Raw genomic sequence first — 13,983 nt, 5'->3', positions numbered from 1 at the left:
ATAATAAAGTGAATTTCGTATTTTAGATCAGTGAAAATGAAATGATCACACCTATTTACATATATAAAAATGTAAGCCTCTATTTTGATCTAATATATTCTGCAGTCATTTACATAAGAATAAAACCCTGCCTTATTTATCTTTACACTAACTCTTAATACAAATACAGGTAAAGTGTTTCAGTTGCATTACTGGCTTGCAGCATAATGGCAACATCTTTTCCTCTCAATTTCCTAACCTGAAGAGAAGGAAATCTATTTTTTTAATGTATTTTCTGCAAAATTAATTTCTAGCTTTTGATTAAAGAGGGTTGACTAAAAGGAAGTTATACTCAAGAACAATGGTCCACTTGAAGGAACATATTCTGAGAATAAAGTATGCATATAATGCGCTAAATTAAAAAGAACTTTCTTAGTGCAAGTCCCTGATTTTTCAATATTTATAGCAATAAATCTACTCATTTCCAGTTTCACTTAGTAATTTAAGAATAAACCCACAAACTGAATTCAGCAATAACTGGCATATTCCAACAGGATGGTGTAGTTGCTAAATGAGAAATAGCAGAAACAGCACTGTAAGCTGTCCTAGAAAGAAACTGGATGTGGTGAGTAACTTCTTTTCCCCCCAAAGAGACCTTGTAAGTTGATCCCCACAATAACAAACTTTATTTACTCTCCTTTTCAGTTTACACACGGCTTTCTCAAAAGGCTATGAAAAAACACAGACTTTAGTGTCACCTAGCTTTATGCCACTTTCTTAGTACAGATGGCTATATTATTATTCAGATGTGAGAGTACCTGGGAGAGATAAGAATATGGATGAAAGCCAGCTGGATCAAACTTAAACCAAGCATGATAATGATGATTATGGTGAGAAGTGAGAAATTGTCAGTGGAGCAAATGCAGGACATGATCTTTCTTCGTAAAATTATTTACAAGTGAGCAAAGAGACTTTTTATGCATTTTACAGACATTTTAAATCAATGCTTATTACAGCTGCTGTTAAACCTCCACTACATTGTAGTTACAGATACTAGTCTGAGGTATCAGATGTAAATTAAGACAGTTAATTCAGAAAACTCAGTGCCCCAAGCTCCTTAAACAGTCAATGAGAAGAGCAGCCCTGTCTCCCCTTTACATCTCCCTTAGATGACTAGACAGGAACACTGATGTCCTGGGGTTTAAAATCTGGTGGCATAAATAAGGACTGATAACTGGACTAGTAGTTTAGGAGCTCATCACTTTAAAAGCAAGGGAACAAAGGTTGGTTATACTGCTTTATTGCAAGATCACTACAAATGTATTATTACTGTGAATATTGCTACAAAACTCAATTCTGTAACACTACATTTTGTTTTGTTCAAAGGCAAATGAACTCGAGCTGAGAGGTACAGAGAAGGCCTATTTGATACCTGGGTTCTAACTTAAGAGAAAAATCAAAGACCTTGTTGTGTTCAGCCTATGAAAATTAAAACTGATAAACTGGGCTATGACTGCATTTATAAACACAACCGTAAGAAGATTAACACTAAAGAAGAAAAAGCCCTATGAGAATTAAGGGACAACAGACTGATATAAAGGGACTATGAGTAAATGTAGCCTGGAAATTAGAAAAAGCCCATCCAAGTCCTCAGGTTATTCAATAGCTTCTGCAGAACAACAGCAGGGACAAAATGCTAATTACTTTTAATATGGAGCACACATTGCTTATGAAGCAAAGAAAAAGACTGTTTTACCCCAGAGGTCGGTTTCAGTTCCTTGTTCTTTTTTCATTATGATCCTGCTTATGAAACATGGGACTTGAGACCAGAGTCAGTGGGGAGTTGCTGTATGTCCTTTAATGCCACAACCAGCAGAGCAATCACCCTCACTGTATGGGGCACAGAAAAGCCTCAATGATCTAGTTTTCTGACCCTCTTAAATGATCAATAAAAATAAATGTCTTAATTATCTGAAAGCAGATCATGAAACAAGAATCTTATCGGACTTTAAAGCACTATGGAAATCAATTTCACAGCTCAGTGATATTACTACTTCTCCATAATGATCATGTAATATTAAAAAAGGTTGATCAATGTTTTGGTTACTTTAAAATTCCTGATTTAATTCAAGAATTAAAACAATCTCTGCATGACACTGGTTTTGTGAAGATAAGCTCTGATAACATACATAAAAAGCACATTAAGGACCTAAAGCTTAAAGGGCTGCAACTCTCACTCAAGTTGTCATACCACTCGACCAAGCTTAAATTACAAAGGTTTCCTGAATTACTTCTCTAACTGTGAAATATTGTCACTACTAGCATTAGAAAAATGTTTCTTATGGTAAGGAGTGAAGAGGACTTGATCTTCCAACTCTTTCAAAATACAACTTTGCTTTTACTTGGAAATGACAACTTTCAATTATCACATTGCACAGAACCAAATCCATTTCATCTGAGAACTTTAAGGTTTAAAAAAATAATAGTTAAAAGAAAGAGAAGAAACAAAGTGCATAAAACAGGAAAATAATCAGAACATAAATAAATAAAATAGCAGTCTGTTTATGGACCAGAGACAGAGGTTGTCTTATACCTCCGCAAGGTCCGAAAAGAGTGCTTGGCTTGTGCTACGTCTCAAAGTATCCCAATAGCTTCTGGGGACAAGGTCCTCTCCTTCTGTTTTAAGAACCTGCAGAAGTTTCAAGAAGCACAATTGTTTGAAAACCAAAAAACAATAAAACAACCACTACAGACTTTAAAATCTTTTTCAACTGATCTTCAAAAGCATGCCTTGATTCTTCTGCTTCTACACAGAGAAATTTCTACCCAGCTACATGACACTTTGTACATGAAGGTAACACTGGACTATTACAGATACTTGCTTATCACTCATAACTTGGCTGTGCCAAAAGTATCACCAGACTCCACTCTCCCAAACAAAATAGAGAAAATGTAAACTGAAAATATTAAAAGTATATGTGAAAATGTCCATCTAAACTCAGTATATTGCTGTTGTTTTTTCTAACAATTCTGTTGCAAAAAAATATTAAATACTTATGAAATTTGTTTTCCCATTGGTCAAAATAGGTATCACCATACAACTAGTTATATAAAATTAATTTCATGCAATAATCAGGATGATATTCTTGCACCGATGCAGAAATGCAAAAACCCAAGCCTAATTAAGTCCAGCTTCAACTGTAATATACTTATCAAGGAAATGCTATGCCCACCAGATGATCAAACTTACCTTGTTTAGATAGAAAATATGTGTTTAATCTGTCCAAGGAAAATATGCTTACCTTTTTGCTCTGAAATGTTTCATTTTTTGAAGCCTAAAAAATTTTCCTTTTTAAAACAGGTCTTCCCTTATCTTGCAATTAGTCTTGGAAGAGATACACAATACTCCCCCACCACCCCGCCAAAGAATCTTGGGGAGGTGACGCTAAAGGCAGCAGAAGGCTATTTTAACTTGGGTAGGGTTATTGCAACTGAATGGATTTTCCCCTTTCTCTCCACAAGTTAATCTAAACTACAGCTACTTTCACAGCTCCCCTCCCATGTCCATCTGGGCAGGCAAGACAAAAAAATGAGTTTAATCTCCTAACTAGAAATTAAACCCATTTTTTTTAACTCAGCACATATTGTTCTCTCAGAAGATTTACACTGCAATGTGTAAAATCAGTTATCATAAAGAAGACTGTTCAGAGTTGAAGGTTTACTGTCTCTACGTATTTTACATTATGTCAACACATTGTATGTACTGCTTCTAGAAGTTCTGTTACATACTTCCTCACTAACTAATTCAACTCAGCTCTTTCTGTAAATTGCCATCACAGAAACATGATAAAACTACCAGGAATTATACCCACGCTTAATGTGTATTATACTTTTGTCTCACTTTTGAAAAATTCTGGTTTTATCTTTCTGTTCCTATGTCGTGGCCACTGTACTCCATACCATCCTAAATTGCTAAACTTAAACTTGTTTACTGGAGTGTGTGCAGGATTAGGTCCTTAGCAGTTTCTCTCTTAGACTTATTTATCCCATTGATGTTTACTGGGTCATGTGAATAAACACTACCTCATTCTTTTATGCATACAATTCTGCAATTATCTATTTTAAGTAGTCACTGAATTTGTTCTCTTACTGGAGATGTACTTTAGTCAATGAAATTAGTACTTCTGGGCGTGCACATTTCACTTTCCTTACATGCATCTCCCTATAACTATCATGTTCTGGTTGGCATTTGGCTAGTGAACGCACTCATGCAACACATGCTGAAGTAGCCTTAATACACAAATACACTATGCACCAGAACATGATTTGAAAGAATTAACCTATGCAAATAAAAATGCAAAAATATTTAACCTATTTAAAACATCACTGTATGCACTCTATGGCTTACAGACCTTGACACTTCTCAAAAAATTAGAGCTGTTCTGAAGGATGAAGTGAGGAGAGGGGCCCTCAGCATTTCAGATCACCCCAGACATTTTAGGGTTCCATCTCCTTGGTCTTGAGTATTTTCAACTCCCCAGGACATCAGGAGAAACTGAAAAGGCTGCTACACTTCTTGTTTCAGTAGGAGAAATAGAAATCCCAATTTTCCTGGGGTGGGGGATTTGCTGGATACTGTGAATTCCTAAACACCTGAGTCTCCTTTGCATGGAGATCTCCACTCAGGCAGCAGGAGGGCAGAAAAGGATGGTGCACACCTGGGCATCATTTTGACAAAAAGTCTGGATGCGGCTAGTCTAGAAGGTGAATTATTTACTTAAGCTGAGAATTACTGCATGAGCAGGAAAGCCTAACTAGTTTGGTTTCACTGTAAAACAGGTGGTAGCAGAGGAATATGGCAACCACTGCACAGCACCTTTCACTGCAGCAAAGCCTTACCTAAAATCCATTTAATCTTAAGGGCTCACACCTCCTACTACATGGTTCTCACAACATTGCAGCACCTACATTGTATCACTGCACCTTTTCATTCAACAGAATTCCTTTCTGCATACTGCCCAAATTGTGGGTGCTAACTTCACAGGAAACAAACCTGTGCGTTCCTGTGAACGACTATATAAAGAAACAGACTTTACAGCTGGAAACTCACTAGTCACTAATTCTCATAGGTTCCCTCCCCTCACTTTGAATATCACGACTATCATACCAAAACAAGTTTAATTCTTCTACTTTAACATAAAATCATCTTTTATTACCACAGTTTTACTTCTGCTGTGTCCCAAAAATTAATCAGGCCATGACGAAAACATAAAAAAAATGCAGAAGACCTCTCCCCTTGCTGATTCTCTCTTCCAATCCTTCAAAATGATTGAAAATAACTTTGCTGTCACCTACATAATACAGGGACTATTTTCTGTAAAATCCTATTCTAGGTCATTGCTGAAAGTTCTTACTTGTTCTGTAAGTGAAGCACCAAAATATAAAAGCTCTCTTCTGGTTTCTTTTTTTTGGGGTAGGGGGAAACAAAGAGGTGAAGGATTCCTTTCACTATTACTTCACATTATACACAAGGAGACAAGACAGACCTGGATCAAATGACTCATGCAGGTTGATTTAATTTACGTACATTAATTAAAAACAAGTCCGTAATTTTTTAAGATACATTTTGTCCTTTCCCTTAAAAATACTGTTTCCTTCATTTTATATAAATACAGCAATCTTTCCTCCTGGTAGGAATTCATGTTTCAGAATCCGTGCAACAAGCATGCACAATCTTTTATGCAAGTAAAAGATCCATCACATTTTTACTGAAGCAGAATTTACTTGATGAAAAAGATAAATATAGTAAATTTTCTTATAAAATATTGTTTCACCTCACTGGTTAAGACTGCATAAATTGAAAATAATTAGAGTACATACACTGTTAGTAGAAGTATGATATCCATAAAGTTGAAGACGCTGACATACAGCAAGAACAGGCCAAGCCAAGTATCACATGTCAGAGTGAAGTCAAAAGAGGGGGGGAAAAAGAAGACAACAGAATAAGTTACAATAAGCAAAGCTTTATTTTATATATTATTAGATTTTCTCATTTGCCTGGTTTTAAAAAGACAGTGAAGAAAAAAATGGTTTATCTTCAATCTCATTCTTCATATTTTCAAAAGAGAAGTACAGAGTTGCACAGATTACTCTGAGGAGAAATGTTCCATTTTGCAATCTTTACTTTTTCCAAAAGCTCCTCCTTTGGGTGTAAGTTCCCTTTGTTCAGCATAGTCAGGGTGTGAGAGGTTCAACAATTGACCTACAGTTTTGAAGAGTTGAGAAGGACAGGTCTCCGGGTGGGAAGAAAAGATCCCTTTTTATGTTTAGGGAAGGTTTAAAAAGTATTAATTCTTGAAATTCAAACTTCCTATGGTTTCAGGGATAAAGATCTGAGATCAAGCACGTATGGTCCCAAAAGGATAATGGGCACTATGAGAAGCTTTGCAAATGTGTCAAAAACAAAAAAAGAAAAAAAAGAGGAATTTTTGCTGTAAATACACAAATCACAAACAAACATATTTTTTTCCGTTGTGGGCTTGACAGGGACTTGTCCCTGATTTTTAGTTGTCCAACAGTAAAATAAGTTTCTGCTACTGCTGCCATCCTCCAGACAAACCATCACAGACTTGTCTAATTCTGACTTACCTTTCTTATACACATCAGAAATGCAAATTTAACATTATATGAGCATTCAATATTCCACAAAAATCTATTTAGAGAATATAAACAATAAAAACATTTTGCATTGATCATAAGCAGTATTTAATAAAAAAATTAAATCTGAACATAAAATTGAAGTCAACTTCTAACATTTCATCAGTTATTTTAAAACCACTATGTTAATAACAAGCATCAGGATCAGTATGTCTACATAAACAGCTTCAGTTAGTTATGAGGGCAGGATTATAGTTTGGTCTTGCCACTGAGATCTCTCACTCTTATAGACAATAATACTGGGTCATTACTATTCACTTTTTCCTAAATTTATAGCCTCCAAATGTTAATGTCATAATATGCAATACAGTATTCAAATGCTATTTTTTTCCTTTCTATAGACCACTTGACTATTTTTTTTTCAATAGCTGCAGTTTAGGCTAAATATTGCTTTTTTCTATATATAAAGTTACGAATATTTTGAATATTTTTTAATGATATGAATTTACTGTTTGAAGAAAACATTGAAAGTGAAATATATACACACACAATTTTGTCCTACATCGAAGAGGACAACCCAACTACCAGCTGCAACTATTCCGATTTTACTTACCAGCAGTGCACGTTTTTCTTCATCTCCTTTCCTTTCTCTCTTCTCATTTTTTTTCCTGAAAATCTCTTGTAGCTAAAAAACAAACCATTTTATTCTTACTTAGTTTTCAAGCTATTTCATATGCATAACAATCCTTCATCACGAGAAACACTGAAAACTATTAAAATTTAGTTTTTAATTAAATTATCAGTGTTTCAATGATGCTTTATTGCTCATATTCATGCCTGCATGTTCACTCTGTGACCTTAACCATCACACAGAAAAGAAAAAGGAAATATATCTTCCACAAAGTAAGGTTAATAATCCTAATTGGGAGCACAATAGTAAGAACATCATTATGTAGCTTTACATTTTAGCCAATCCAGCCTATACAAAAAGAAGGAGTTCCAGCATTTTTCACCACCTCTAGGCACATCATTTCTTGTAGGGTACTAATTAGTACCTGTGTGCCTATGTAGTCAGCTGGATCAATCTTTTTCATATTGTTAGTTTCCACTAGATCAGGTCTTACTCCTGCTGGTACAAGGGAGGGGTGGAAACACCTGGTGGGGGTGAAACATTCCCCTTCATCAGCAACAAACTACTACTCCAGAGTAATTTATCAAGCGCCCCTTTCTTTTTTCAAGTCTGTTCAAAGAATACCTCCAGGTCTTGTAAAACTTCTCTACGTTAAGAGCTTAAAACATGACTTCTGAGAAAACCTCAAATACGAGACCTAAAACATACAGATTCTTGAGCATATTTATTTTTTGAAATTATATAAACTCTTCAGAGTAAGGAGTGGTCTGGACTTATCTTTCTTTGTAAGTATCTGTTTTATCTAGATATTTTTATTTATAGTAATACTTATTAATATTCCAAACCATTAGAGAAAAGTGTGTTTACTCTTCACATAGTATTAACTATGGTGCCACCTGTATCTCTGCCAGTGGACTTCAGCTTTTCAAAAACTGCATGTGAAAAAATGTACTGCCACTTGCAGCATTTGCTAATCTCAAAGTAGGCTGCAAAAAAGAACAAACACCCTGGCTGACAAAACTGTCCTATCTAGAATACAGTATTTTCAGAACCAAACATCATGGTAGACAGACACAATTGTGGCAGTGGTTTCAAAGACCTGATTTTACCTACCAGAAGTCTGTAGATACTGTAGATATCCACAGATAAAGACCTGATACTCTAATGATACATACAGAACTCCCTGGGATTGGAATGTGAAAGGTAAAGTAAGTGTGATAAATTTTGCCAGCAAATTTTCCAAATTTAATTTCAGGGAAGGCAGATGACTAAGACAAAGGGATCAGGCCAGCTCTGCTGCAGGGGTATGACAACACTGAAGCAAATGAATACACTGTTTAGTGATTAAATAGCAAATGCATTTATAAATAACATTTTATGAATTTTCAAAATTTACTATTGTGTTCTAGAATTGCCTATACAGCAAATACAGACCAGAATATTGTGTGTCATTGTATCTATTTTTGAGTACGGGATCAATTTACAGACCTTGGTATGTTTTTTCTAATTCTTTGCAAACCTACAGGCACAAATTACTGTAACCTATGCCGACAAGGAAAAAGTCATGATAAGACATTTAGGTGGATGGTCTAGAGTACTACACAGTCTGCAATTCAAAACTGTGGAAAGAAAAAAGGTAAATGAAGAGAAGTAAAAAAAAAAAAACCCTTGTGAAAAGTGAAGTGACAAGCCATCAACTAGGAGAGAAGAGTGGCAGTAACTGAAAAACCAAAAAAAAAAAAAAAAAAACAAACACCAAACCAGTAAAAAGCAATGCATCCTTGGATGTATTTCCCCTGCCACAGAGGCAAAGGGAGTAAGATTCTGTTGCACTCATCATTAGAGCACTTGCTAAACTTATGGAAATGGATCTTTTGTTCAGAAGGAGTGCTATAGGATACCGGGGAGTAGAAAAGTGAATACAAAAAGGATTTAGGAATACTTTCATAGGAACACTGTTTGAAACAGGATAATGAGATTGACTGCTGAAAGCAGGAAAAACAAGATCTCCTGTAACAAGGCAACACAATCCTTCTGTTCCCTGACCTCACCCCTATGACATAAGCAAAGAGGAAAGCGCAAACACCATAGAATTAGGTTACAAAAACACTAAACCTGTTACCAGAAAAATTAAGTATTTTTTGACTCTTCACTACCCCTACTTCTCTCTACAAGAATCACATAACATGTGATCCCTACACCAATCTCTTCAAACTCTCTTTATTTGCAAAACTGAGTATTATTAACAATACTTCAAGTATTATGACAGCTGACTGTAATCAGTGGAGAAGTATTTTGCAAATGCTGGATATTGTTCAAATGGCAACACTTACAATCTCCTGCTTCCAGGCACACAGGAGATGATGTGTACCCAAGCAAGGTCACTCACTACAGATGCCAAATGTATGTTCTGGGCCTGGGTCTGTCACAGCTCCAGCATCACTGAATGAAATTTTATTTTCATATTTAGTTTTATTTACACAGACATTATCAATTTACCTATCTATCTATTTTAGTCTTTCTCAGTTCAGATCTACCATTCCAACTTATGGGATTTGACCTAATTTTTAAAGGTTCACTGACACAGTAATCAAGCAGTTAGGGTCAGGTTTAATCTATACAAATTTGTTAAATAAAATAGGTGGAGAACAGTATAGCTAGTGTTTGCAAATTCTCCTTTCTTTCTTCTATCCATCAAATCTGGTAACAGAAGAAGAATAAGAAGGAGAAATTTTTATCAGGGGCCATGACAGAGAACAAATAAAAAGTAGGATGTTATAAAAAAAACAAATAAAAAGAGGAATATAAAAGCATAATTAGAAAGAAAGATGCAATATCCATAGTTGAATATTGTCTTTGCTTCCTGCCTTATATACCTATTTGATTTCATCTGCAGCATCAGTTTTTGAAAGACAAAACCTCCTGCTTCAATTTCCTCACACTTAACTGTTGTAATGGAAGCCTTTTTTTTTTTTTCTAAAGTTGTCAGTCCACCACATTCCATTTTATTGACTCATAAAAGACTTTTTTTTTCCTTTTTTTTCTTTTTCCTCTAGTTTTCCTTTGGCCAATTAATCCAATCTTTGCTGGCTTTTTCCCCCAACTGTAGGACATAGTTATTAGGAATTAGCAAATATAAGGATCTGTACATTTAGTATTAGAACACAAAAAAAAAATGATCAGCATGCCACAATTTGCAAGTGGTTACAGTTTCCAAAATAAATCAGACCTGTTCTGCTTCAGCTATGCCACCAGAAAACAAGACCCCAGATCTCAGATCTCATTTCATTGAAAAGGAGACTTGAGGGAAGTTCACTGTGTTGAGGACAGTTTCTTTCACATTTCAGTTTTCTTTAGGTTAGCACAGCTTACCTAAATCAAGGCTTATAACTTGATTTGAAAACCATTAAGAAACAGCACACAGGAAATTAGGGTGTCTTTGTTTTAAATAAATTCTGGTCTGACATTTAAATCAGTGTCTGTTCCATGTGTCTGTTCATATGTATGTTTGATTCCTTATATTTTGCTCCATCTTCTTCTTCAGTAAGGCAGTGGGCTTTTTCTCATGTATTTACTGTATTTATTTATAAACTCAACAACACAAAAGACATATGAAGATAAAAATTGATGTCTCCTGCAAATACCTTTTTTTACAAACATCTGATTCAATTCTTATAATTTTTATTCAATTAGTCACCTGTACTTGATCAGTAGAAAATAAAGATCTTGTGCTGTCTTCAGAAAGCTTATCTAAACCAACAAACCACAAAATTTTAAATGTTCATTTCTAAAGATGCATCAAAACCTGTTTGCCATAACTGTGTGTTTCAGTGTAATCCCAGACATCTGCTGCATATGGACATCACTAATTTAGAAAATTCTTGATTTATACTGTATACTGCAGTTTGTTAATATAAAGCCACGTAGTCACTGTAAAATCAGAAGCCCTAATGTTGAGTGAGTGTCCTGGTTTTTGCTGGATAAAACTAGTTTTCTTCTCAGTAGCTGGTACGGTGCTGTGTTCTGGATTTAGTATGAGAATAATGTTGATAACACAGTGATGTTTTAGTTGTGGCTAAGTAGTGCTTACTTTAAGTCAAGGACTTTTCAACTTTCCCATGCTCTGCCAGTGAGCAGGTGCACAAAAAGCTGGGAGGGAGCAGAGCCAGGACAGCTGACCCGAACTAGCCAAAGGGATATTCCATACGCTAGAACATCATGCTCAGTATATAAACTGGGAGGGTTGGCCAGGGGCCACTGATCACGGCTGGGGGACTGGCTGAGCAGCTGGAAAAGATTCTTTTGCAAGTCCCTCCATCATTATGGTAATTAAATAATTCTGCTGACCATTGATACAGCAGTATTACTTTAATAGCCTAATTATCTTTGAATGCAGTAGCAACTAAAGAGATCCAGAATAAAAACTGGAATTAAGCTTCAAAAATCATAATATACGACACACCTACACATTGTAATAAGAAACTACTATTTACCATTTACATTACACTAAATTTACTATTTACACTAAATAAAGGAAATAAACAACTGCACTCAATGAAGAATAGCTTATGTTCTCATGATCATTGAAATCATCATGAGTCCCAATCAAGAAAAAAAGATTAATTTCCAAGATTACATCAAAATGTTCAAAGACTGAAAATTATACGTACCACTAAGAACTCCTTTTTGTCCACCATCTCATTGCCATCAGTGTCAAACATGTTGAAAGCAATTCTAAAACCTGCATGTGGCTCTGCCAAAAAGAAGCCCATTCAATTATTTATTTCCTTGGAAAGAAAGCAAATATAAATGTCTAAAAAGTTATTTAGTGTCTATTTATAAAAGGCATATCCACAAGTAATTTAAATTGGCATGTTTGTACACATAGTAAATGCAAATCATAACATCAGTAAAACAGTATTACCCATGTTACGAAAACAGAAGTCATGCTCACAAATTCATACATCAGGGGAAATAAGACAGTAGAAATAGAATATAAAATAACCAAGAAAAATATCTCACAGTAATGGCTGGTTGGGTAGTTAAGAGTGTTAGTTCATAACTAGAGTCCATGTTATGTTAAAAAATACAAATTTGTAGAAAATTTTCTATGAAAAGACTGTTTGAAAAGACACTTAAAAGTTTTGCAAAAAAAGTACAAGATGCAACTTCTGGTCAAAACAAATCATGTGTTGAAAGAGACCCAGATTTTTCTTGTTTAGATGCTTAGAATCATTGACATTTGAGATCAGGTTAGAACTTCAAATTATTTCTGAAACGTGGGGACTTTGAAGGTCACTGTAAGTGAAGCCTTTAGGAAACATTTTGGTGATACTCAGTGATTTGCAATATGGATGAATTATGGCCAAAAGTTAGTCAAGATAACAAAGAAATGATGGAAGAGTATCCATTGATCCAGCAGTTAGGGACTTAAGAGTTCACAGTCAAGCTCCTCCTCTGACTAAGAATCCAGATCATGTCTCAAAAAAACCCTCATGAATCCAACAGAAATGTTTTAATTACATACAAATTAAAGACAAGCAAAACACTTCACTCCTTCCCAAAAAACACCTCTTAAAATAACAAAACAAAGTCTGTATCAGGCTTAGTTTAAGTTATTCTACTTAGTTTTTATGGGTGGTAGAAGAATAAGTATTCAATTTTGTTAGTGTTTTCTAACATAATTAAACATTTACTTTAGTCTGACGGATTTTATATTCTGTATTTTATCATTGTCTCATTGGTGTCACGCATTATGCACTAACTGGTGAAACAAACCAGTAACAATGTCTATCTTTCTCTTCTCTATATTCAGCGTCCTCCATGAACTTCAGTAAATTCAGCTAGAAATTTTGTAGGAATTTCAAAGAAAAAAATAAATTTAAGCTCTTAACTAGGTTTTAGCTAAAGTGCATGGCTCAACTTTCTCAACAGTCAGTAAAAGGCGTTCTAGATAATAAAGCACTTAAAACATAACACAATATTCCAGTAGGGGAGTGGGACAGAAGAGGCTCAAATAGCCATAAGAGATGCATGACACATTTTTTTCCCCTGGGATAAGCAGGAGAGAGGGAAAAAAAAAAAAAAAGAAAAAGAAAACAAAGAGTATTGTAATCTACAGTAACACATTGTGATTAGAAACTTGTAAGGATGTTTTGGGTTTTTTTTCTCCAAAAATACTTACTTGTTAAAATACATAAGAGGAATAAATATTCTGTGTAAGATATCACACCTGAAGACAAAAAAAAAAGTTATGCCATATTAGTTGCACCTTGTCTTCACATCTGAAAATTGAAAACATTAAATCTATGTATAAGAAGGAGAATATTTGTACATGTGCATATGTACATTCATACTTGTGTACATGTGACTATTCAACCTGGTCAAGTAATTATTTGTCTAAAATATTGATCTATAGGGTGAGGAGTTTTTTTTTGGGGGGGGTGTGAGTATTTTAGGGGAGGAATACATTAAACATGGCAGATAACTACAATCAGCAGAGAATGGCTCATTAAAAGCTGGCTAAATTCTTAAAAACTAATATAATTTTTTTTTTCAAAAACCCAACCAATAATTCATGACAGCACTCTCTTAACAGTACGAGACCATTTACCCTAAGAACATTAATAGTGCTCCCTCCTGAAAGGTACCATTTGAATACAGTTCTTGACTTGTAATATGCGCATTGTAAGCGCATGTCCTATATTAATTGAAAA

General features: G+C 34.8%; 1 protein-coding gene across 8 annotated transcripts in view; it reads right to left on the bottom strand.

The window, feature by feature from the left end:
- MICU3 (mitochondrial calcium uptake family member 3) overlaps positions 1-13,983 on the bottom strand; it is a 57,867-nt gene that overhangs the window by 22,158 nt on the left and 21,726 nt on the right. For 2 of the 8 annotated variants that reach the window (XM_080390259.1, XM_080390257.1), the window contains exons 5-9: positions 13,452-13,499; positions 11,938-12,020; positions 7,250-7,321; positions 5,860-5,898; positions 2,573-2,668 (exon numbers count right to left, since the gene is read on the bottom strand). In XM_080390259.1, coding sequence (XP_080246385.1) covers positions 2,573-2,668; positions 5,860-5,898; positions 7,250-7,321; positions 11,938-12,020; positions 13,452-13,499 — 338 coding nt within the window. The remainder of the gene's footprint in view (positions 1-2,572; positions 2,669-5,859; positions 5,899-7,249; positions 7,322-11,937; positions 12,021-13,451; positions 13,500-13,983) is intronic. The other 6 variants (XM_080390263.1, XM_080390261.1, XM_080390260.1 and 3 more) reach the window with 3 other exon arrangements.

This window comes from Falco punctatus (genome assembly GCF_963210335.1).
Source record: "Falco punctatus genome assembly, chromosome: 1".
In the NCBI taxonomy this organism is placed as follows: Eukaryota; Metazoa; Chordata; class Aves; order Falconiformes; family Falconidae; genus Falco; species Falco punctatus.
This window is presented reverse-complemented; position numbering and strand designations above follow the sequence as displayed.